We start from the raw sequence: 26931 nt of genomic DNA, 5'->3' as shown, positions 1-26931 counted from the left end.
TGGAGTTGGATACCATTTTTGCTAAAATCAAACATCCTACAAGATTTTCACATCAACCAAACACTAGAAAGCAAATTGTATGGGATAATAGGTCTCAACAAACAAACACAGGCATCCAAATTGAGAAAATAAAATTTTCCTTTCTCATCTCATCCTTTATCATCCCATCCCTTCTCAGCAACCAAATGGACCATAAACTTTCAAGTGAAGGACATCAAAGCTGGCAGAGGGATCAGATCAGAGAGAGATGCCATTGCCGATGCCGTCACTAGTGAGAACTTAGCAATGGTCGATTGAGAGAGATGGGGGACAGCAATAATACGAAGGGGTGAGAAAATAGAAGTACTACGAAGGGATCAGATTAGAGAGAGATGTCATTGCCGATGTCATCACTAGTGAGAAGTCAACAATGGTCGATTGAGAGAGAGGGGGACAACGGAAATACAAAAGGGTTAGAAAAAAGAAGAGCGAGAGGGGGTAAAAGCCTGGGTTTCGTGGGGTTTAATGTAGTGGCACTTAAATTTCTAGCGGCAATTAGGCATCTACCATCTAAAAAACTGCCGCTAATGCCCATTTCTCTTGTAGTGCCGTTATAGTCACGAACTAGATTAACTCTTCTTTTTTTGTTGATAAATCCAAGAAAGGGGCTACACAAAACAAGGGTAGCACGTCCCCAGAAATCTAAATAGCTAATTACACTTAAAGGTCTAGGGACAAAGGAACTAGATATATCATTTGAGTGAGCGAAGTTTGCCAACCAGCCCACCGCAATGTTTCCTTCTCTGTAGGTGTGTCGATACTCCACTCTACCTTCGAAACTCTTGAGCAAAAATTTGCAACCTTCAATGATTGGTGTCATTCTCCTTGGGGGATCCACGAGCATCTTCAGACAGTCAATAACAAGTTTGAAGTTGCCTTCAATAGTAATATTCTTGTTTGGGAAGTTCAAAGCCATATTATGGGCTTCCCAGGTAGCCTAGGCTTCAACTACATTGATAGTGGTTTCTCCAACCCTATATGCTTTATGGTCCAAAATTTGGCTTGAGAAGTTTCTAGCCACACCTACAATGGTGCACTTACCATTGATGTAGGAGGCATCAAAATTAATTTTGATAGAGTCCATTTTAGGACTAATCCACCAAACCAAGTTTCCTCAAAGGCACATCGAGCCCTCTGAATAATAATAGGAGGGGGATTAATCTTATTAAACACACTCTCTTTTTGATTTTTCCATAAGTGCCACAATAAGAAGGTAACATTTTCTTTTTTGAAAGAAAACCTTACAATTTCTATCTCATTATTTATCAAGGTAGACCACCAATCCAGGATTGAGTTATTCGGAATACCTGTAAGCTGGAGAAACTCCCTAGTGGTTAGCCAAACTTGGTTGGCTAGTGGGCATTTTAAAAATCTGTGATTGTCAATATTAAACCCTCTTGAAATTAACTTCTTCTTTGATGGGAGTTTCGTATGGAGCAGAAGATACATGAACATTTTGATTTTAGGAGGGGTTTTCATGCCCCATATTTTATTAATTGTGTTCAAGTTTCTTGCCATGTCACCATGCATTAAGCAAGCTTCATTATAAGCAGACATAATCCAAAATTTTCCATTTGGATTGGGATGCCAATTGAACTTGTCCTCCTTATCTCCTGGAGGAATGAAGATAGTTTTGACTTTTTCCCAAGCTGAATGATGAACTAGGTTTTTTATCAACTCTTCATTCTAGATTTTCCTATCATGGTTGATAACCTCACTGACTTTGAGGTCAATATTAGAAAATCTCATTATTCACACACTTAAGTAATGGATCTCAATCAGCCCAATTATCAATCCAAAACCTTGTATCTTTTCCATTACCAATTAATGATCCTATAACCCTCCTAACAAGATCTCTAGAAGAAAGGATTCCTTTCTAATCCCATGACTGACCTTTCTTGGGTTGCACCTCCCAAAATTTTTTTCTTCAAAGGCATTTATTTGCCACCACTTGGACCCATAGCTTATCTTTTGCATTTAAAATTTTCCAACTAAGCTTTGCTAGACTAGCCTCATTAGCCCATCCAAGATTTCTTAACCCCATACCACCCCAGTGCTTGGGGTACAAACCTCACTCCAGTTCACAAGATGAAGAGCCTTCTTATCTATGTTATTTTTCCACAAGAACTCCCTCTACTTCTTGTCTAATTCCTCAAGGACATTTTTTGGGATTTTGAAGGCCTTCATTATATATTGGGGGATCATATTGGTTGATGCTTTTAAGAGAGTGACTTTACTTGCAAGGGACAATGAGTTTTTCTTTCAACTTGCCAATTTCTTAACGATCTTTTCACTAAGAAATTTAAAAGTATCCTTGCAATACTTGTTATTAAAGACCGGAACACCCAAATACAAGTCTTTTTTTGGAATCTAGAGGATTTTTAAGCATTCTAGAAAGTATTTTCTGGAGTCTATGGTGAATATTCTTGGAAAACATAATGCTTGATTTAGCAAAATTAGGAGCTTTCCCAGAGGCTTTGCTAAATTATCAAGAATATTTTTAATTTCTAGACAAGCATGAATATTTGCCTTCACAAAAATTAAACAATCATCAACAAATTGAAGAATTGGGATAGAGGGGTCATATCTCAAAGCCTTATAGCGAACTTAACTCCCAGGATGTAAAGCTATTTTTTGTAAGTTCTTCAGAACAAATGACAAAAATGTAAGGAGAAAGGGGATCTCCCTATCTAATACCCCAAGCTGGGGTGATTTCTCTTGACGGAACACCATTAATAAGAATCTGGGACGAAGTAGATCTAATGCACTCCATCACCCATTTAACCCATTTGCTATGGATGAATCCAAATCTAATAAAGATCTGTTTAATGAAGTTCCAATCAAGTCTGTCATATGCATTTTCCATATCAATCTTGTAGGCCATAATTCCTAATCTACCTTTCTTCTTCCTCATTGTATGCATAATCTCATGGGCTATGAGAACATTATCAATAATTTTGTCTTCTAGGAACAAAGGTGCTTTGTAAAGGGGAAGTGATATCTCCTCAGAAAGGTTCAATTCTATTGACTAGAATTTAGGCTATAATTTTGTAGAAGACGTTGCACAAGCTGATAGGCCTAAAATTATTTGTAGACTCTGGTTTAAAACTTTTGGGGATGGGGGTAATGAAAGTTTTGTTAAGCATTTTGTTCATCCTTCTAAAGTGAAAAAAGGCCTTAATTGCTTTACAAACAATTTGACTTATGATAGGCCATAATTTTTTATAGAAGAGTACATTAAGCCCATTTGTCCTAGGGGCTATGAGATCTTTCATAGAAAAGAGGTTGGACTTGATATCTTCCTCAATAACTTCACTAATTAATGAACAGTTCTATTCATTAGAAATGCATGGATTAACTGCTTCAATGGTCTGAAATGCCCTCAATAGGCTCAGATTTGAATCTACCATCAAATTTATTACATATGTGATCAACAATTTCATTTTGGTCTAGAATCCATTCACCCTCATCATTTTTAATCCTTACAATTTTGTTTTTGCTTCTTCTTCTTCTTCTTCTTCTAATAGTTGTTTTTGTGTGGAAAAAGTTATTATTCTTGTCTCCCAACTTAATCCAATCAATCCTAGCTTTTTAAGCCTAATACGTCTCTTCTCGAGTCAAAATCAAATTTAGGTGTCTGTGAAGAGCAGTTTCTAGATTGATTAGAGAAATGTTTCTTGGATCATTTAATATTTTAGCTTGAACTTCTCTTAATTGAGAGATAATATTTTCCTTAAGTTGAAAGATATTTCCAAATTTGTTCCTATTCCAAGACTTTAATTCTTGAACAAGAACATTTCTTATGTTAGTTATGTAATAAACCCGAACGTGGAGCCTTAGAGCACTACAAATGATATAATCTTTTATACCAAGGAGAAAGCAACATTAATTCTCTAGATCCTATTATTGTGTTCCACAATGGTATGTCCTCCTACGATGGCTCGACTACTAATTCCGATCATATATGGTATCTTGATAGTGGAGCCACTCATCACATGACTCTAGATGCTAACAATCTACAAAAAAGTTTGAATTTTTTGGTTCGGATCAAGTGAAAATTGGTAATGGCCGAACATAGAGTCTTAAAGTGCTACAAATAGTATTCTCTTTTGTACCAAGGAGAAAGCAACATTAATTCTCCAGATCCTGCTATTGCATTCCACAATGGTATGTCCTCCTACAATGGCTCGACTACTAATTTCGATCCTACATGGTATCTTGATAGTGGAGCTACTCATCACATGACTCTAAATGCTAACAATCTAAAGAAAAAGTCTGAATTTTTTGGTATGGATCAAGTAAAAATTGGTAATGGAGAAGGTTTGGCAATTAAGAGTATTGGTTCATCTTCTCTAACTTGTGATCAACATCAGTTTAAATTCAAAAAAAAATATCAAGTTCATGCTTTGACAAAGAATTTAATTTATGTTAGCAAATTTACAAGGGGTAATAATTTGGTGTTTAAATTTCACCAGGATTTCTTTTTATTAAAGGAATCATACGGGGGAGAATTTTAATTAGAGGACCCAATAGAGATGGAATTTATTAGTTTTCGGGCACTACTGGTGACAAAAGGAATTCAGCTAAAGTTTTTGTTGGAGAAAAAGCTTCTCTTTAGAGTCATCATCAACTTGGACATGCTTCTCTAAAAATTGTTAAATTAGTGAATTCTAAATTTGGTTTGCCTTATTTTGGAACTATCAATGAGAATTTTGTGTGTGAGGCTTGTTAATTAGGCAAAGCCCATCATTTAAGTTTGTTTGTTTCTTCCAGTACTATTTCACAACCTTTGGAATTAATTTACTCTAATGTGTGGGGACCTGCCCTAGTTTTGTCTACAAAAGGTTATCGTTATTTTGTCTTGTTTATGGATGCATATTTAAAATTCTCTTGGATTTATCCTCTTGAAAGAAAATAAGATGTTTTTAATACTTTTCTTAAATTCAAGAAGCATGCTGAAAATATGTTCTCTAATAAAATAAAAATGTTTCAAAGTGATTGGGGCGGTGAATAACGTAGATTATCTCAACTTTTGGACAATGACAATGAAAGAATTTTGCATCGAGTGAGTTATTCTCATACTCATGAGCAGAGCAGTAGTGCTGAAAGAAAACACCAACATATTATTGAATCCACTCTCTCTACTGGCATCCTCTTCTCTCCCCAAATCCTTCTAGGTTGAAGCAGTAAAACTACAATTTTTCTCATTAACTGGTTGCCTACATAGGCCCTTGGTAATCTCTCTCCATATGAAAAATTATTTGGGTGAGTACCTGATTATTCCATGTTATGGAGTTTTGGTTGTCTTCGGTATCCCCTTATTCGACCATACAAGCATAAAATAGATTATAGGTATGTTCGTTGCATTTTCATTAGTTACCGTTCTTATCATAAAGGGTATAGGTGTTATAATCCAATTACTTCACAAGAAATGATTTCCAAACATGTTTTTGATGATAGATAATTTCCTAGGATTTCCTAAGATATTTCAACTTCTGGACATCTAGATTCGACACCAATTTCTTTGCTACCTGTAACCATAGTTACTAGCGTAGAGGTGACTTCTCTTTCTCCCTCTAATACTGCTATTACTTCTCCCAATAACCATGATACTTCTCCAAGTCTTTCTTCTTCTATTGATGTTCCTACTGATGGCTCTTTATCTTATAGTGTCACTCAAGCAGAACTGCCACCTCAGAGGACGTGGTTGATTCAAGATATTCTTGACATTACACTTAATGTTCCTCCTCCATCGGAACGAACTCATTCTATGACCACTCCTTCTATGTTTGCTCACCACTCTCATGCTATGGTTGTCGCACGATATCCTCTTCCTAAAGGACTTCTAGTAGATAATAGTGCTTGTGATGTGGAACCTTCTACCTATTCTCAGGCATTCAAGTCTACTCACTGGCATTCTATGATGGCCTCTAAGTTTCATGCTCTTCTCCAAAATCGTACATGGCAACTTGTTCTTTATGATCCCACTATGAATGTTGTTTGCTCTAAGTGGTTTTATAAAATCAAAAGAAAATTTAACAGTTCTATAGAGTATAAAACTAGATTAGTTGCTCAAGGTTTTTCTCAGGTTCGTTGCGTCGATATTATTGATACATTTAGTTTAGTTGTTAAACTGCCAACTGTTCGTATGGTACTATCTTTAGCCACGTCACATGGATGGACATCAAACAATTAGATGTTCACAAATGCCTTTTTGAATGGTTTTATTCATGAATATATATGTATGTATGTATGTATGTATGTATGTATGTATGTATGTATATATGCATCAACCTCGTGGTTTTGAGGATTAGATTTGTCCAGATTATATTTGCAAGTTAAATAAAGCTCTTTATGGCTTCATCAGACTCCTAATGCATGGCCCTCTCGGCTTAATAGAAGAATTAGAAGATTACATGATCTTGGCTTTAGAGGCTCTTAGTGTGATCCATCTCTTTTTATCTATCGCAAAGCCAATATTTCTCTTTATATTTTGGTATATGTTGTTGATATTATTGTTAGTAGTTCTTTTGCTTCTCATGTCCCTTAGCTTATTATGGATTTGTCTTGTAGTTTTTCTCTTAAGGATCTTGGCTCTCTTCACTATTTCCTTGGTGTAGAGGTACATCGAGACAAGAATGGGTTGTTTCTCTCTCAATGACGCTATATTCTTGATCTTTTATAGAAGATCAATCTTGTAGCTTCTAGGCCATTATCTACACCTATGGCACCTACATCCATATTGTCGAAGTTCTAAGGTGAGCCTTTGCCTGATCTTACTCAATATCATAGCATTGTTGGTGCCTTGCATTATGTCACATTGACCCAACCAGATGTGGCATTCGTAGTAAACAAGGTGTGCTAATTTCTCTAGAATTCTACTAATGATCATTAGACGACTGTCAAACATATTTTGTGTTACCTAAAAGGTACAATTGATTTTAGGCTCTCTTTTATTGCTACTACCCTAGGTTTCTTATGGCGTACTCTTATGTTGACTGGATTGGTTGTCTTAATGACTGCTGCTCTACCGATGGTTATGGTATTTTCCTTGGTTCTCATTTGATTTCTTAGAGTGCTAAGAAACAACCCACCATTGCGTAGTCCAACACTGAAGCTGAAATTCGCTCCTTAGCTAATACTACAACTGAATTGTTATGGCTTTAGTCTCCCTTATGTGATTTGGGTGTCCACCAGTCCTCTCCGCCTGTTCTCTATTGTGATAATATTGGTGCTATGTATTTAGCTGTGCATCTAATATTTCATGCTTGTACCAAGCACATTGAAGTTGATTTTCATTTTTTGTGGGATCATATTCTTCGCCAAACTTTAACGGTCCAATATATCTCTACTAATGATCAACTTGTTAATATGTTTACAAAACCCCTTTCCTCCACCCACTTTGACTATTTCTTGTCCAAGCTTCATGTGCTTCCAGCCCAGTTTCCCTTGAGAAGGCGTATTAAGGAAGGTTATTCTAAGTAGAATAGTGTGAAAGAGGAAAAGTCTAAGATTGGCAACTCTCCAAGGATAGAAGATTCTAATGAAGGATCTCTTCCTAGATTAGAAACAACTGAAATAAGAAATAGCTTATTTAAGAAATAATGTACATAAGCAATTGCTTATTCTTTTCTTTCTATTTAAGAAATAATATAATGAGTATATATTATACTCATGAGGTTCTGGTTGATACATACAAGAAATACAATTTACTTTGCATTATTCTCTTCTCACTCTCAAGAGAGTTCTTTGTTTTATTCTTGTTCTTTAACTCTCAATAACAACAAGTCCAATCGTAACACTAGTGATCTTAGTAATGGAGAACTGATCCATTGATCACATAGACAAGAAAATCTACTTAGTTAGCATGTAAAGTTGTTCATGTAATTATTCTGAGACATTTTTTATTCAATAGGCTAATTGAGTTCTATGCAAAGTGTGGTAAGTTATATTTTATGCTCCACGTGTTTGAAAAAAATGCCTAAAAAGAATATTTATTCATGGAACATTATTGTTAGTTCACTTTGCAAAGCTGGAGAATTACAAAAAACAGAACATTTGTTCTTTGAAATGCCCGAGAGGAATACTTTCTTGTGAAATGCAATTATTCTTTTCATGCATGTGAACGTCAAGGTTGTAGTAGAGTGTTTTGTTCAACTGGGTATATGGGTTCATTGCCCAGTTGTAGCAGGGGTAAGTATGGCTTTATTGCCGAGATGAACAAAGGTCGCCACCTCAAGAAGTGGCCTACAGAGTTTTGTGTTGACAAGGTACTCCAGCCTTTTGACGGCAAGAAGTTCAACTTTACAAAAGTTAGGCAAGAGGAGGTGTTTTTCCCTTTAGTAATTATTCTTTCCAAGAACATGGGGAAAATTTGGTGGTGGTTGTTTTTGTTGTTGTCTAATTAGTTGGTAAAGTTGTTCGTGCTCAAGTAATCGTTAATGGTCTATTGTCAGACATTCTTTAATTTCTTGCCTCACTTTTAAACCCGATGAGCAGTTAATCAACGCAAAAGGCTTGAAAGGCCTGTGTGCAGAAAGGCCATTGATCTTTTCAAACCAAAGTTTGCAGAGAAGGCACCTGAACTAGGTTCTGATTGATTGGTTCTTTGGTTATATTTCTCTAGGATTTGTGGTTCTAGGATAATGAAGAGGAGAGGAGGGAAAACAAAAACCATGGATTGTGGGCAGGGATGTTAAAATTTCAAATTTTATTGATGCTAAATTGAAATCTCTTTTGAAATTTGTTGAACTATATTTTAAAAAGGGATTATATCTGATAAGGGCAACTTTTGTGCCCTAATATCAATAAAAATAATCCTTTTAATATAATTTTTAAAATAGATTAACTTTTGTGCCCTAATATTAATTTTTTAAAATAGATTAACTTTCTTCCTCCAAACCACTTCCGCCCTAGCCCTGCAAACCTCAATGACTACCATCCATCAGCTCTACCACCACCCACCTCCGCTTGCTTCGATGACCAAGAAGATGAAGATCTCCAGATTGACCTCCGCCCCAATCCCACGACCTTCTTCTTCATTGGACTGTTGAATGGGTGGAGGCGGCCCATTCAACAACAACAGCCCTGTACTGTTTATATGAGTGTTTTCTTAGAAAACAATATTTTACATGAGCAGCACTGTTTGATATGAAGGCCCAAAACAATATTTTACGCCCTATGACCTTCTTCTCCAGATTGACAGAAAACAATATTTTACATGAACATTGCCGGAGGTGGGCGAAGGCCATGGTGGTGACAATGATGATGATTGTCATTGAGGTTTGTAGGACTAGGGTGGAAGTGATTTAGAGGAGGAAGAAGATGAAGAGCCCTTATTTAATATATTTTTTAAAGGAATCATAGAAAGCAAAATCGACCACAAAAAGGTAATTTTGGGTTTTAAAAAATTATATGCATCATGTGGACATTTGAACGGATTATGATGAAATATTATTAGATACTAAGGGGGTATTTAATAGGTAGGGATAGAGTTAGCCAATTTTTTAAAACTTAGGGTACTTTAATAAATTTGCCAACTTACTCAATTTTGTAGAAACCGAAATACCCCCCGTCTTTTCAGGTAATCACGATCAACCTGAATTTTGTTATTTCCCGGAGAATACTGGAAGAAAGTGATAACGAATGAAAGCCCAGTCGAGGGTGATGAGTGAACGTCCTCGAACATTGGGAGGACCCAGAAACCGTACCTCTGCCAATTCAGGGTCTCAAACTTAATGTGGATGCTAACGTGCACTTCTGGTTCAACTTCCTCCCTGAAGTAATCAGATGGCTACTACAGCTCCAACGTTTCTCTTGGCCTACGACCTTAATCCCCTTCCCTTCGCATCCTCGGCCACCAAAGTTAAATACCCACTAACCCTTTCTTCATGGGTAAGTGTCAAAACCTATCTTTTGTTTCAATTTCTGAAGAAAAAAATGCAGAAAACCTGTATCTTGTTAATGTGAATTTGCAGAGTCTGAGGTCGTTTGGGAGTAAAAATTGTCCTCGGTTAATGGGTTGTCCTCAGGCATCCATTTCAAGAAGAGGGGAAGGTGAATTTATGTATCAGTTGCTATTTATTTTCTAGGTATTTTGGTTTCACGTTTTTGATGATGCTTCTTATGACTAATTTTACAGGGACTTTCGATCCTGAGCTGCGGTCAGTTCTTGAACTTGCTACTGACTCTGAATTGTATGAGCTCGAAAGGATTCTCTTCGGCCCAAGGTGTGTTTTTGCCATCTCAATCTGTAGTTTTCTTCTCTTGTCTCTTTTTAGAAATAGCAAATTCTCCTGGTGATGCTCAAGTGTGAACTTCCTTTCTGATTGTTTTCATCCCATTTGTGTTCAGCTACTTTAGCCCTTTACTAAAATCAATAACGAGTAGAGCTGATAATGATTACATAATGATTGGAGAGGACAACGAGGAGCGCCAGGACTTTATAGAACTTCTGGAGTCACGGTTCTTGTTCCTTGCAGCAGATGCCCGATCTACATTAAGGTTGTACGCTATACTATTCGTGGTAGGGTGAATTTAAATTTGGGTTCAAGTTCTCTGTTTCTAGGTGGCTGTGAAATGGCATTTATGATTAATTATGCAAGTGATTTATCTCAGTTATAGCCAATGTTGCCAAATGCCTAAGGTTTGTTGTTGAGGTCCTATGATTCAATCCTTTTCTCTAGAAACCTTACATTTGTTGTTTGAATCTTACGTGTTTATTTGTGAAGCTTATAACTTATCTAGTTTATGCAATTCACATCAATTGGCTGGGACTTTTTTACTTTCTTTTTGAGAAAGGGTAATGATTTCATTCAGCAAAAAGAGATGAACATGAGAGGATGTACAGAAAAAAAGGCACAGGGCTAAAAAACAAAAAACACAAGCCCTTCACATCTCAGGAAGTCTATCTGCACTATACAAAAAATGTCATCTTTGAACCTGATTTAGCTAAAAAGTCATCTCTTTGGTTAAGCTCTCTAGGATCCATCTGAAACTGCAACCAAGGAAGGAGGTGAACTCGCTTATTTCAAGAAAAAATTTGGCAAGCTGCCAGGGGCTATTTTCTGAATTAGTGACTGAACCAATCACATTCCTGAAATCTCTCTCAAGTAACAAAGGTATTGTCTGCATTGCTTTAGCAATTCTGAGACCAGCCAGTAGGTTTCTCACTTCAGCTTCTGAGGCATCTCTAGCAGCAGCCGGGCCAGTAAAACTGTAAAAGCCCATATCACAGTGTCATTAACATCTAGGATAACTCCCCCAAGTCCTGCTTTGACTTCAGTTAAGACTTTTAAACTACCATCAAATTGTAAGATAAAGCTGTAGCTGGCCTAGGAGTAAGAGTGCAGCTGGGAGTTCCACATCTCAACAAAGTTTCTATCTTGAACACAATAGCTGATCCCTGCAAAGTGCTTACTGGTAAGCATCCAGGAGTTCACCAAGGCCAAGATGTGTCTTTTGATGCCTTATACAGGGTTGCATTTATTTTCAAAAAATTTCTTGTTCCTCTCCTCCCAAATTCGCCACATAACTGTGTGAATAATTGCTTTCTAATAGAGTCTGCCCCTCTTTCCCAAATTGATGTCCTTCCATTGATGCATGAAGTCACAAATGCTGTTGGGTGGGGCCCAATAAAAGTTGCCATTCCAACAATGATGGGAATAACTGCCAAATGCCTCAGGGATTTCCTGTCTTGCAGACAAAGGGGGACGTGTGAGGAGAGACGTAAAGCTGATCTTTTCTCCTCTGCTGAAGGTTGTCGTAGGTGTTAATACACATGAACAGCCTCCCAGATAAAGAAAGAGACTCTAGGAGGAACAGAGAACCGAGAACCGAGGGGAGCCAAATCTTTCTATCCAAAAAGAGGGAGTGGGTCCAAAAGTCAGGTGGTGGAAGAAGGATCTTGAGGTAAAAGACATAAAAGTACCATTTTGGGTAAGGGACTGACTACCTTATCTGGGACAACGGGGAAAGGAAGATGTCTTCTAAGTCGGACAACAAAGTGGATACTTCCAAAATTTCCTTGGTAAAATTTCTACTAAAATTAAAGTTATGGGTTAGTCCATTGTTGTCACAAGAGAGGATAGTAGAGACAGAATCTTGCTTATTTAGGACTAGTCTAAATAGGATAGGGAAGGATTCACTAAGAGGGTGGTGGCCCCATGAAAGGTCAGTCCAAAAAATTGATGACATTGCCATCCCCTAAGCTGAACTGAATGTGAGGCAAGAAAAAAGGAAAGGTTTTGGCAATACCTTTCCAAGGGTGATGGGTTGAGAAGTGATATAGCAATTACGAGCTGCCCTTACCAACAACATCCTCACCATATTTAATTATTTACTATGGAATATAGAGGCCGAAAAAGAGCCAGGCTCCTTATCCGATCTCCAATGCAACTTTCCAAGCAAGGTTATGTTCCTTTTCTCTTTTGGACCTAGTCCCAGGTCAACTTCCTTCTTCGGCTTGCAAACAATTCCCTAGTCTAGTTGACTAAGTGATCTTTTTTCTTTCCTTCTCAACCTCCATTCCACAAGAAATCCCATTATAGCTTTTCAAGATTGTTGAGGTTTTAGATAGTTTTGTGCAGTTTGTAGCGGTAGTTTTTGATTATTTATTGTTTAGGTAGGAAGTGGGGACCACAACACTCTTGTTGGGTCCTTTTTGAGCAGTTATTTTAAGTGTTTTATGTGTTAGCCTCCCTATAAGGGCATATTGGTCTTTGTACTCTTTATTATTGTAAACTATAAATAATTGTGAAGAGGGCAGTTTCTCTCAAACTCTTTTCTTCTCTTTCTTCTCTCTTTCTTTCTTCTTCAAGAAATACTCTTTTTCTTTTATAGATTTTTATTTCAGCAATCTTCTACTTGGTATTAGAGCTCGGCTAGGGTTTCTTGGAGTTCTTCCATGCAGTCCTAAATCATCCGATTGCATGAGGAGATAAAGGGCTGATTGATCTACTTCAGATTGTCTAGTTCTTGGATTTTTTGGTGTTTTCTAGTCATCAGGAGGGTTATCTATGTTTTGGCATCAAAATTAGGAAGAATTGGAGTGCGGGGAAGAGTTCTAATCAAGTTGGACTATTCAATTTTGATCTAATCTTGGGCGCTTAGGTATCGCTGGACTTCTCTAGGTTTTCTATAGGGGGCGGTCAGATTTCTGGGAATTTCTGAGCCCTCTGGAATGACTGATTCATATTACTCTCTGGTGGGAGACAATGGGAGGAGAGATTTCTTCTGGAAACGTCTATTACCCTTGTGTGTGAGATCAATTTGATCTTGGAGGCTTTCTATCTGGTTATTTCCTGGTTTTAAGCAGTTTGAAGTTAAATGGAGAATTAGAGTATCGAGCAGAAGTCCGCCAGTAACATGGGTCTGGGTGTTGGAGGTAGTAGTGATATTTTTCGGTTTGGAATCATTACTACAATGAATTTTGATGGTACAAATTACCTAGAATGGGCACAATTAGCTAAGATGGCTATTAGTGCTTGTGGGAAATTGGGGAGGAGAAGAAACCTGATACAGATCCCTTCCGATGGGTATAGGAGAATTACATGGTGATGGCTTAGCTGTGTAACTTTGTTACCTTACATTGGTAAAAATTTCTTATGGGCTAATATTGCAAAGGAGATTTGGGATGGAGTGACTAAAACCTATTCCCAAAAACAAAATGTAGGTAGAGCCTATCAGTTATGGAATCAGGTGATTAGTACAAAACATGGAGATAGACCTCTTGCCATGTATTTCTCCACACTGAAAACTCTTTGGCAGGAGATAGACCCAAGGTTCAAGGTATCGGATACGCCTAGCGTATTGGGAAGGCAATTTTAAGATACGTATCGAGATACACTTTGGATATGCATGCGTATCGGTGAAAAATTAAGATACGCAAAGATACACATAGGAACACTATAAAAACTTCAATATAACATAAAAATACATCAATAACACTAAATATAAGGCTTTAATAAGATATATATATATATACATTAAATTAATATATTTTAATAGAATTTATAGAAACCGCATCATAATCAAATGCAATTAAATATTGTTTATTATTAATTCTGAAAATTACAAAAAATTCAAAAAAAATCATATTTGAATGACAAATGTCAAATGATCTATGGATATGATAGATCAGCCATATATTAAGAATATATTCAGTCCTTAGGGCTATATCATAACAAAATGTAATTAAATATTATTTATTATTAATTCTAAATATTACAAAAAAAATTTCAAAAAAATCATATTTGAATGCAAATGTCAAATGATCTTTGGATATGATAGATCAGCCATATATTAAGAATATATTCAGTGTTTATGGACAAACCATAATAAGATATAATTAATTAATATTTATTTTTAATTCTGAAAATTACAAAAAAATCATATTTGAATGATAAATGTCAAATGATCTATGGTTATGATTGGTCAGCCATATATTAAGAATATATTCAGTGTTTATGGACAAATCATAATAAAAAATAATTAATTAATATTTATTTTTAATTCTGAAAATTACAAAAAAATTCAAAAGAAAAAAAACCATATTTGAATGATAAATTTCAAATGATCTATGGATATGATAGATCAGCCATATATTAAGAATATATTCAGTTCTTATGGACAAATCATAATAAAAATAATTAACTAATATTTATTTTTAATTCTGAAAATTACAAAAAAGAAAATCGTATTTGAATGATAAATGTCAAATGATCTATGGATATGATAGATCAGTCATATATTAAGAATATATTCAGTGTTTATGGACAAATCATAATAAAAAATAATTAATTAATATTTATTTTTAATTTCGAAAATTACAAAAAAAAGAAATTTATTTAAAGAATAAATTCCAAAATGCCAAATGATCTATGGATATGATAGATCAGCCATAGATCTACAATACATTCAGTCATTATGGACAAATCATAATAAAAGATAAATAATTAATATTTATTTTTTATTTTCGAAAATTATAAAAAAAATAAAAAAAGAAAATATTAAATAGAAAATTTCAAATCTTATATGGATATGGTAGATCATCCATACGTTTCTAACATATTAAGTTCTTACATTCAAATAAAAAACAAGCATTTTTTTAAAATTTTTATTTTTCCATATTTCTTCATAAAAATCCATAGATTTACACATATAATAAAAAAAATTGTTGTTTTTGACATGGGAAATGTAGATCAGCTAAGTTTAGAGCACTTCCAAGCTTTCAAACAAGAAAGAAACAACAAATCAAAGAGATTAAATGAAAAAAAAAATGAAAACTCACCTATTTTTGCAATATTTTCCAAAACTTTAAAAATCTTCCCAAAACTTCAAGTTTGATGCGTTTTTGTTGTTTTTTTTTGGTAGATCTAGCAGTCTAGGCAAGTACGTGAGAGGTTTGGGAGGGAGAGAAGGCTTTTTTTTGGGAGAAAGAAACCTTTCTCCAGTTCGAACTTTTGTTTTCCGCCCGTGTCGTTTTAGGGGCATATCGATACGTCCCCGTATCGGCGGCGTATCGACCGATATGCCACCGAAACGGGTGATACGGTACCGATACGGTCGAATAGATACGCACCACATGATTTTGTTGCGTATCCCGTATCTTATATTAAAAGATACGATACGATGCGCTCCGTATCGAGCATATCGTATTGAAATTTTAAACCTTGGATAGACCACTTAGAAATTGTGGTTTGGGAGAGTATGAAGGATGCAACAACCTATCACGGGTTGGTAGAAAAGAATAGGGTTTTTGAGTTCTTGGCTGGGCTGAACCCTGTATTCAACATTGCCAGGCAAAACCTCCTTTCTAGAGAATGTGTGATTCTTTCTCAAGTTTATGCCTTTGTCTTTGGAGAGGAGAGCAGGAGGAATGTCATGTTGAGACAACCTGGGATTGATCAGTCTGCTATGATTAGTACAGTCAAATCTATGCCAAATGGAGACAAGGGGAGGACAAGAAGGACTTGGTGTGTGACTATTGCAAGAAGACAAAGCATACCAGACACTTGTTGGAAGCTTTACCCTCATCTCATACCAGCTCGGGTCAAGAACAAGAAGGGAAATGCAAATGTGGCAATTACAGGAGACTCTTCAGGACCCCTTTCCCAAGTTGATTTGGATTCCATTGCAGTAGCAGCAGTGAGAACTGTAACATCTTCAACATCATTCATAAGGGATGAAGGAATATATTCCTTGAGAAGGATAGTGCCCTTTCCTACTTCCTTGGTTTTCAATGCTGTGTTGCTACTGTGCAATACCTCTTCGAGGATGAGGGTCTTTGTTTTGACCCTGAGTTATTCCCTCCACTTGTTTGCTGCAGTGAAAACTCTTTCTGTTTCCTTCCCATTCTTCCTGCCTTGCATGTTTTCAGTCGATCATCTTCACAAGATCTCTCACATTTTTTGCATTGCGGAAACTGAAAGTCTTCTCTATGATTATGATTTTAATAACATTGGTTATAGCAAGTATCATGTCATTTCTAGCACATTGATTAACAGATTACCAATTCGTTGAGTGGAACTGAGTTTTTAGTCTTTGATTGATGATAATGGACATTTATCTTGACATCCATCAAATTTCTTGCTCCTTTTTTGGTTTGATTTTGGCATTAGTTTATTTATTAATTTGTTTTTCCTTCAATTGATTTCATGTGAATCCATTTTTAGAGGCATCTTTTGAGTTATTGATTTGGTAATGATCTTATCATTTTCCATTGTTACTGAAGGGGTTGGAGGCCATCCTATAGAGATGTCTTGCTTGGTGTAAGAAGAAAATTAAAAATACCCTGTTCAAGCAAACTTTCAACAGAAGACCTGGAAGCAGAAATTTTTCTTCATCTCTTGCAGGATCACTTAAGGTATTTTCTCAAGAACACTTGGGCAAAAGCTTTATGGTTTATTAGTGGATGTAAATGACAAGAAGACTCAAGGAAACGACAGTTGTATTTTGGTAAATCAATGAAACCACAGTTGGTTTCTTAAATTTTCCTTCAGCACCTTCGGATGTTTCTTTGTCTGTGTGTATGAAGAGGGATAATTAATACTGATTATGCTATTAGCAGCATTGATGGTTTAGGTTGTTAAATAAAGGTTTGCATTTTGAAAAAAATGTGTATAAACTATTCTTTGCATATCATAAGATGGGCATTAGTGTTTATTCAAATAACTTCTGGCGTCAAAGATGAATGTTTTGCTCAATTTGTTTAGAAGATCAGCAAACAAACCATCAGGTTCACTTGATTGGGAGGGAGTGAACAGGGATGCATTGTACTGCAGGTCTGCCATTATGGCCCAGACCCTATGTGATCTTTTGGTGTACTTAGATTGTGGGTGATCATAACTTGCCAAAGCATCTAAATCACAATTCACTGAATTTCTACTGGATAAAAGAAACTAAGGAAGCTTCTGTAATTTTTCCTTGTGAGTTGGTGACATGCCACTTCCTGCTCATGTTTTCATTTTTGTTTAGATGGCACATTACAGAAATGATAACCTTCAAGTTTGTTAATTGGAAGTTCAACCAACTTGTCACCTCTCACACTCACACCCACAAATTGGTCTTGTACCATTGTCACCACCAAGAATACCAAGCACACCACGTAAAGGAGGCAACGCATAAGAAAAAGAAGAAAGAAATATTATTTATAGTTTTTAAAGCTTATAGGCAATTCACACCCACAAATTGGTCTTGTACCATTGTCACCACCAAGAATACCAAGCACACCATCTATCAAAAAAATAAAAATCTGCATCAATAGTATTTTGAATCTATTATTTTCAATATTGTAAAATTAATAAATTAATAGAGCAATTTCATATCAAATTAGAAACTAGAGAAGGCTATGATTTTATATACTAAAAGTTTAAGATAGAAATTGAGGAAAAGAGAGAAAAGAACGAGGGATGTAAAACCTCCATAATCTTTTACATGGTAATAATAATATTATAATAAGGTGTCTACCTTGTGACTTTTGTCACCTTGGTAGGTTTGGTTTCATAAACAAACATTTTTGATGGTCAAGGCCTTCAATCTAAGCACCTAACCAAGGTCACCTAGTCTCTCTTTTTTTCCCTAAAGATAAATAAAGAAGAAAATTTATTGAAAAGGAAAATAGGCTACAACATCTTGGTGAAGAGGAGTGTTAGGACCTCATCGGCTAGCCCAGAAGACAGCCTAGAGGCTCAAGCCCATTATGATGGAGTCCTGATACCAGGCATGGAGAAGGCTACAAAAATCGAGCACCAAAGGCGATAGCCCACAACCTTCAGCTGAGTCTGCACTAGAAGATTCTCTCGCCATGTTAGATGATCCATTTGACCCTGCACATGGGATATCCCTGGTTAGTTATAAAAGTAGAAATCACTGATTGCAGATTTAGTTGAATTCCTTGTGAAGGGAAAGAAGAGGAAGATGAAGATTTCAGCAGTAGAGAAGAAAAGAGGAGAAAAGAGTAGGAAGTCAACCATGATTCTTAGATTAACCCTAGCCGCCAACCCCTCATTATAATTTATACTTAACTTGAAGGATGAGATATTACAAGGATGCCCTTAGTAGGGCGGCTACTAATGTAGCTGAACAGTCACAACTTAAAAACATAAACTAATGGGCCTAAAGCCCAACTTCCTAACTAAATAACCTAAAATAAGAAAAAAAACTAGGCCCAACTCAACACTCCCCCTCAAGTTGGGAGTAAATGTCACACATTCCCAACTTGCGTAGATCATGCTCTAGTTTGTTCTTTGCAACACCTTTTGTGAGAACATCAGCGAGTTGCAGATCAGAAGCAATGTATGGAAGACAAACTTCTCTAGAAGTCACTCTTTCTCTGATAAAATGTCTATCCACTTCAATGTGGTTAGTTTAGTCATGCTGGACTAGGTTATGAGCAATGTTAATTGCTGCCTGTTTATCACTATACAACATCATAGGCTCTTCTGCCTGTACACCAATTTCTTCTAATAGGGAACGGATCCAAAGAAGTTTTGAAACTCCATGTGCCATGGCCCTGTATTCAGATTCAGCACTTGATCTTGCCACCACTGTTTGTTTCTTACTCTTCCACGAGACAAGGTTACCCCCAACAAGGGTGCACACTCCTGAAGTTGATCTCTTGTCATCAAGGCATCCTGCCCAATCTGCATCTGTATAAGCCTCTAGTTTCAATTGTCCATGATCAGTAAACAATATGCCTTTGCCCGGGTGTCCCTTCAGATAAGAAAGAATCCTGTAAACTGCCTCCCAATGCTGGACTCATGGAGCATGGATGTATTGACTTACCACACTTACTGCATAGGAAATGTCTGGTCTTGTCATACACAAGTATAGTAGCCGACCCACAAGTCTCTAATATCTCCTGATGTCCTTTACTGGTTCACCTTCTGATGCGTGATTCTATGGTTCTGATCAATAGGGGTACTGATTGCCTTCGTTCAAAGCTTCCCTGTTTCTTGAAGAAGATCCAAGACATACTTCCTTTGAGAGATAAAAATTCCATGTTTTGAATTTGCAACTTCAATGCCTAAGAAGTATCTCAGTTCTCCAAGATCTTTAATTTCAAATTCTTTATGTTTTTTAGACAATCAATCTCACTTAGGTCATTCCCCGTGACAATAATATCATCCACATAAACAATTAGGACTGACACCAAAGATCCCCTTCGCTTCACAAACAAGGAATGATCGGATTGAGTCAGAGTGTAGCCAAAAGCAATCAAGGCCATTCTGAATCTGTCAAACCATGCTCTAGGAGATTGTTTCAAGCCATAAAGTGAATTCTTAAGCTTGCATACCTTTCCCTTTTTAGCATCACTGTAGAAGCCATAAGGAAGATCCATATACACTTCCTCTTGCAGATCCCCATTTAGGAAAGCATTCTTTACAACTGGTGCAAAGGTCTCTAAGTAATCAATGTCATAGGTCTATGTGTACCCTTTTGCAACAAGTCTTGCCTTGTACCTTTCTATACTTCCATCTGCCTTATATTTTACTGTGTAAACCCATCTGCATCCAACTGTCTCCTTGCCCTCTGGTAGATCCACAATGTTCCATGTTTGATTCTTAATCAAAGCTTCCATCTCTTCCTGCATAGCTGTCTTCCACTCAGGTTTGGAGAGAGCCTCACTAACACCCTTGGGTATAGACACAGGGTCAAGAGAGGAAAGAAAAACATGGTAGGAAGGAGAAAGTCCACTGTAGGATAAGTACTGTGAAATACAATGAGTAGTACACGTTTTCTTCCCTTTTTTGAGAGCAATAGGAAGATCGAGGTTATCTGTAACAAGGTTAGTAGAATCAATGGGAACTGAAACAGTAGCGGGACCAAGAGGAATACCTGAATCCATGTTAGCTGAATCTGGAGTTTCCAAGGAACTAACAGGAAGTGATGTGAGTTCTGCTGTAGTTGAATCAACCTCCTTGTGAAGTCTCTGTCGTAAGTAATGTTGAGAAGTAGGACGCAAAGGAGGTGGTAAGGTAGGTGACACAGGAGGGTCAAGCACAGGAGTAGACACAGGGACTAGAACTGGGAGAGGAATAGACTGCTAACTCACTTCCCCAAAACACTCACCCTGAGAAGGATTCTTTGAGAAGAAGTATGTAGATTCAAAAAATGTGACATCCATGGTAACATACCGGCTTTCAGAGACTGGATCATAGCAGCAGTGCCCTTTCTGATTTTCTGCATATCCAAGGAAGACACATTTCTTTGCCTTTGGATCAAGCTTTGAGCGATGAGGACCAAGGATATGTGCAAAGCAGACACACCCAAACACCTTGAGAGGAATATGAAACATCTCCCCCTCAGGAAAAAGGAGACTGAATGGGGTGCTGAATCCAAGTATATGAGAGGGCACCCTGTTAATCAGATATACTGCTGTGAGAATTGCATCACCCCAAAACCGAACTGGAACTGTAGATGTGATCATCATGCTTTTTACAATCTCAACATTGTGTTTGTTTTTCCTTTCTGCAACACCATTCTGCTGTGGACTGTAGGGACAACTGCTTTGATGGACAATACCATATTCTAACAGATACGAGGCAAGGTGTTTTTCAAAATATTCCCTGACATTGTCTAATCTAAACACCTTTATTCTTGTTCCAAACTGTGTTAGCACCATCTGATGAAATTGCCTCACCAAGGATGGTACTTCATCGCGGGATCTCATCAGGTAAATTCAAGAGTATCATGAGAAATCATCCACAAATAAGAGAAAATATCGATAGCCTCCCATAGAAGGAACATGGTAAGGTCCCCACACATTAGAATGGATAACATCAAAAGAATAACACCTTTTATTACTAGGTTTAAATGAATGTCTACAATGCTTTCCAAGTTGATAACCTTCACACTCCAAACTTGACAAACTAATAGACTCAAAGAAGAAAAAGGTAAATGACCCAAACGATTATGCCAAAACATAATTTGACCCACAGGCCCGACTCACTATCCCTGCTGACATGATGACTTTGATGAGGAGGAAGCATATCTAGGAGGTAGATCCCATTCACTTCACGACCACTCCCAATCGTCCTCTTTGAATCCAGATCCTGCAAAATACAATGACCAGGAGAAAAAATTACTAAGCAGTTCAGGTTCTTAATCAAACTACTAACAGATAACGAATTAGTGCTCAATTTGGGAACATGAAGGATAGAGGGAAGAGAAATAGAATCACTAATCTTGACAGATCCCTTCCCAGCAATGGGAACATGGGATCCATCAGCTGTGGAGACCCTATCTCTACTAGAACAGAGCTGGTAAGAAGAAAAAATAGTAGAGCTATGGGTCATGTGCTCTGAGGCTCCAGAATCTATAATCCAAGGAGGTCCCTCCTTACCTGAAGTAGAAACATAATTTGCAGTGACATGTGAACTACTTGTGTGAGCAAAGGAAGTAGAGTGGACTCCACCAGTACCACCTGTACCTTGCTGTCTACTTGCTACTGAACTGGAACTGGCTGTATCCCGCTGGTTTAGAAGTTGCCCATACCTCTTAAGTTCGGCCCTTACTGCAACAACTACAACAGACTCCAGAGCAGCTGTAGTAGGAGGGGCCAGAATGTCACCAGTAATTGCCATGTGAGCATTTCCCTTCTTATTTTTCAGTATAGTCAGCACAAGATGTGGGTGAAGCTTCCAGCAAGTATCTCTTTTGTGTTTAGGCTTCTTACAGTAGTCACAGATCAAATCTGTTTTTTCTTTCTTCTTGATTTCACTACCACCCCGGTCTCCACTTTGTTTTGGTTTCACAGTACTCACCATGGCAGATTGATCAAAAACAGGATTTTTCATCATCACATCTCTCTTGCTCTCCTCCCCTGACACAAAGGCATATGCCTAGGAGAGGGTAACACTATCCCTGGAAAGAAGATGCTCTCTTGCAATATCATACTCAGGATTAAGGCCAACAAGAAATTCAAACACCCTATACTTCTCTATATGTTTTTGATAGGTAGCTGCATCCTTAGTGGTTTCCCAAGCAAATGTCTCTAAATGGTCAATCTCCTGCCACAAGGTTTTAAGGGCTGAAAAATAGGCTACAACAGATCTATCTCCCTACTTTGTAGAAATAATCTGATTTCTCAACTGATAAGCCCTAGCAACATTCTCCCTATGTGAATAGGTTTCTGCAACCCCATCCCATATTTCCTTAACTGTATTTGCCCATAAAAAAATTTTACTTATATGGAGCAACATAGAATTACACAACCAAGTCATCACCATATAATTCTCCTGTACCCACCCGGAGTTGCTAGTTTCGGGTTTCACTTCTTCACCAGTGATATATCCTAATTTCCCACGAGCACCAATGGCCATCTTTGCAGATTGTGACCATTCTAAGTAATTTGCACCATCCAACCTAACTGTAGTAATGGTACCAGTTCTGAAAAGGTCTCCAGCACCTCCTCCCACTGGTCCCATTTCACTCCCGGGCTTATTTTCAACTCCGTGACCCTCCATGCTTCTCAAAAAGTGAAAAGAAAATAACTGAAATATGCAAGAAGATCAAACAAAATACTTCTGGAACCAACAACACCTTTTTGGTGTCCTAGACTGTCTTCCCACAAAAGATTCCTTTTCTACGGGATGGGAGAAGAGAGAGAAGAGGCAGCCGCTCTTTCTAGAAGCCTCCAAATCAGGTAGGACTTGGACTGCCCCTTACAAAAAACTCCAAGGAACCCTAAAAAATTAGGGTGCCACTTCCTAGGTCAAAGTTGAAGAGTCCAACAGAAATAAGACTTTTCCCCTTTCTCCAGTTTTTCTTGATTTTGATGAGAAACCCTAGACTAGCTACAGGGCAAATAGATCCACCAAAAAATCCAAAAACTGGGCTAACCTAAGATCTTCGATCAGCCTCTTAAATCACCATGCAGTCGGCCGATCTAGGGCTGCATGAGAAAACAACTCAAGGAACCTTTGGCCTGCTATGATACTAAGTAGAAATCACTGATTGCAGATTTAGTTGAATTCCTTGTGAAGGGAAAGAAGAGGAAGATGAAGATTTCAGCAGTAGAGAAGAAAAGAGGAGAAAAAGTAGGAAGTCAACCAGGATTCTTAGATTAACCCTAGCCGCCAACCCCTTATTATAATTTATACTTAACTTAAAGGATGAGATATTACAAGGATGCCCTTAGTAGGGCGGCTACTAATGTAGCTGAACAGTCACAACTTAAAAACATAAACTAATGGGCCTAAATCCCAACAACTTCCTAACTAAATAACTTAAAATAAGAATAAAAACAACTAGGCCCAACTCAACAACAAACTGTAATAATAAGCAGTGAATGTGACTCCTACGTGGGAATGGATACAGATATTTTCCTTTCTAGTAGGAGTGCTACCCTCAAAAGAGCACCTGTGGTGGAAGTAACCCATCAACTGGTATCCAAGCACCATGATGAATACCAGATCGTTGACAGTCGAAAATAGAGTTGACTGGCTTGAGGTTAGCTTACATTGGTTTGAAGGAGACATGAAGGAGATTAAGGCGGCTCTTGCTGGTAATGGTCCAACTTGAGAAGTTTTCTCAGGTGAACAACCATGGAAGCGAACAAGAGGCTTCGAGCAGTGAAGGAGTTAGGCGCAACCTAAGGATACCCATCAAGTTTGCCAAACTTGACTTCCCACATTTCTCAGGTGAAGATCCTCTATCTTGGGTATTTAAAGTAGAGATGTATTTCGAATACCATAAGACTCCAGGGGACCAAGGAGTCTTGTTAGGTTCAGTCTATCTGGAAGGGACGCGATTTCTTCGTTCTAGTGGTTTAGGTCTTTGCACCCACAATGTAGCTAGGCAGATCTCACTGAGGCACTTGGTGCCAGATCTGGACCCATTGCCTATGAAGACTTTGATGAGTTATCATAGTGAAGGAATACTCGGTGGAGTTTGAGAAGATAAGAACTAGAGTTTTCAGATGGTCTGAAAAGGCCTTGATATTTTGGGAGGGCGAAGGAGGAGATCATATTGGAAGTAAAGGGCTAGAGGCCGGTCATTGTCATGGCAGTAGCTGGGGTAGGGTGTAGGAGGAAAAGTTGAACCAGTCTAGGAAGTTCACCTGGACAATTGAACCAATACTTAACCCCAGTTCAAAACTAGACCAATCTGGTTTGACCATCCCAAAAGGAGCACCCTAGACCACTATACCCTTCAAGCGCCTTACCTGGGCTGAGATGCAAGCCCTTAGGGAAAGGGTTTTATGTTACAATTACGATGATAAGTTCGGGCCCGAACACAAATGTAAGGCCTAACAGACTTACATGCTCTTGAATGAAGATTTAGATGGAGAGGAAGACCAAACTGGGCCCAAAAACCCACAGGAGGATGCTGGTGAATTAATGTTGATGGGGCCCCTTAAGATTTATTTACAGGCCTTTTTATGAAAGGTAAGATGGATTTTTTTTTTTTTTTAAATAAAAAACAGATACAGGTTACTGGTTGTCAAGATGACACCCCATTACATCAGACTTCCATAGTACCCATCTACAACCAAACAAACAGATCCACTTCATACAAGACTAAACTGATGCATATTGCAGGCTTGAATCTCAAGAACATCCCAGAAATTCTCTGTAAAATCTGAAAAACTGAATTGCTCGAAATCTTGAAGGGAGAGAACCCAATCTGTAACAACTTAGCCGGTTGAAGCCACTAGCTCTTTAGTATTTCTTTCCTTTCCTTCAAATAACCTCCTATTTCTCTCCCCCCCACAGAGACCAAACACTGCAAAGGGGACAGCTCCAAACTATTTTTGCTCTCTTTCTCTCCTCTGAACTTTGGCCAGCCTTAGAATAGTCCAGCTACTGAAGATGGTTGGAAAGTGGAATCCCAAATAGTAAGAAATACATTTCCAGATGAAGTTTGCTAGGTGACAAGAGACAAAAAGATGGAAAACAGTTTTTTCTTCAGATTTGCAAAGGTAACAGTAGCTGGCCATATTAAAGTCTCTGCTCTTCAGGTGGCTCTTCAGGTGATCCGTAGTAAGAGCTCTATCCATTGCATCTAGCCAAGCAAAAACCTTCTACTCTTGGAGGAATTGGGTTTCCCCAGATCCCTCCAAGCTGATCTGAAGATGTTTCATCCTTGATGAGAGCCATGTAGAAAGATTTCACTGTAAATTTTCCATTTCTGCACTCCTTCCACCACAGTCCATCTGCAGTTGTTAAAGAAATGTTGGACTGCTCTAACTTTTCCAATAAAGGGATGCACTCCTCCACCTCTTGATCAAGCAGTGGCCTCCTGAACCACAGCTCCGGATCACCTCTTGATCAAGCAGTGACCTGATGATCTTCCAATCTGTAGAGTCTTGGACAGATTTCACACAACTTCCCCACCCCACTCCAGTCATCCTCCCAAAACCTCACTCTAGAACCATCTCCCACTTTAACACTAACCGAGCTTCTGAAGTCCTGAATAAAGTTCATTATGCCCTTCCATACACTCACCCCATAGGAATTTGATACCTCCCTCAGTTCCCACCCAAATCTCACCACCCCTTCCCTACCACTACCCTTCTCCACAAGGACTCCCTTTCTTTCTCTAGCCCAAACCTCCATACCCATTTCCTCATGAGGGCTTTGTTAAAAGTCCTTATTCTTCTGAACCCCTATCCCCCTAATGAAATTTCCTAGGTCACTTTGCCCCTTCCCATAGAAAATCCCTTGGAATTTTTTCTATCTTGTTGGCAACCAAAACTAGAATTTTTAGCAATGACAGGTAGTAAGTGGGTAGACTTGATAGCACACTTTTAATGAGGGTGATTTTGCCCCCAAATGAGAGGTATCTTGCTTTCCACCTTTCCAACCTCATCACCATCCTCTCTATAAGAGGTTTCCAAGTACTTGCTGACCTATATTTGGCCCCTATTGGGAGGCCTAAATAGAAGAAAGGGAGCTCCCCTACCCTACAATCAAGAGCTGCTGCATATAGGGTCATCTCTTCTTGGCTGATCTCTCCAACTCCATAGAGAGTATCTTTTCCATATTCACCTTCATGCCTGATAACAACTCAAAGTTGGCCAGAATTACTCTTAAATTTAGAACTTGGTCCTTCGCATTTAGGAAAATAAGGGTGTCATCTACGAATTGTAAGTGGGAAATGCTTGGCCCCTCTAACCCGACATTGAAGCCTTCTAGCCAGCCCTACTGAACTCTCCTTTTTATCAACAAATTTAAGACTTCCATCACAAGCACAAATAGAAAAGGGAAGAGAGGGTCCCCTTGTCTCAGTCCCCTAGAAGTGTGAAAGAACTCTGAGGATACCCCATTAAGTATCACTGAGAGGGACATAGAAGAGATGCACCCAAATATCCAACTCCACTTCTCTCTGCATCCCATCAGCCTCTGAATTTCTTCCAAGAATCCCCACTCCACATTATCATAAGCCTTT

The 26931-nt window shown here is 37.9% G+C and overlaps 1 protein-coding gene across 4 annotated transcripts in view; it reads left to right on the top strand.

Moving 5' to 3' along the window:
- The first annotated feature begins 9663 nt into the window (after positions 1-9663).
- Positions 9664-26931, top strand: part of LOC104611082 (uncharacterized) — a 41459-nt gene continuing 24191 nt past the window's right edge. For all 4 annotated transcript variants that reach the window (XR_016085427.1, XR_016085428.1, XM_019200049.2 and 1 more), the window contains exons 1-5: positions 9664-9933; positions 10017-10095; positions 10181-10268; positions 10393-10542; positions 16772-16903. Coding sequence is in view for 2 of the 4 variants with exons in the window: in XM_019200049.2 (XP_019055594.1) it covers positions 9829-9933; positions 10017-10095; positions 10181-10268; positions 10393-10542; positions 16772-16903 (554 nt within the window). In the remaining 2 variants the exon portion in view is untranslated. The remainder of the gene's footprint in view (positions 9934-10016; positions 10096-10180; positions 10269-10392; positions 10543-16771; positions 16904-26931) is intronic.

The sequence above is a fragment of the Nelumbo nucifera genome, chromosome 4 (genome assembly GCF_055504915.1).
Source record: "Nelumbo nucifera cultivar China Antique chromosome 4, China Antique-T2T, whole genome shotgun sequence".
Lineage (NCBI taxonomy): Eukaryota > Viridiplantae > Streptophyta > Magnoliopsida > Proteales > Nelumbonaceae > Nelumbo > Nelumbo nucifera.
Note: the sequence above shows the minus strand (reverse complement) of the source record. Positions and strands in the feature narration are given on the sequence as shown.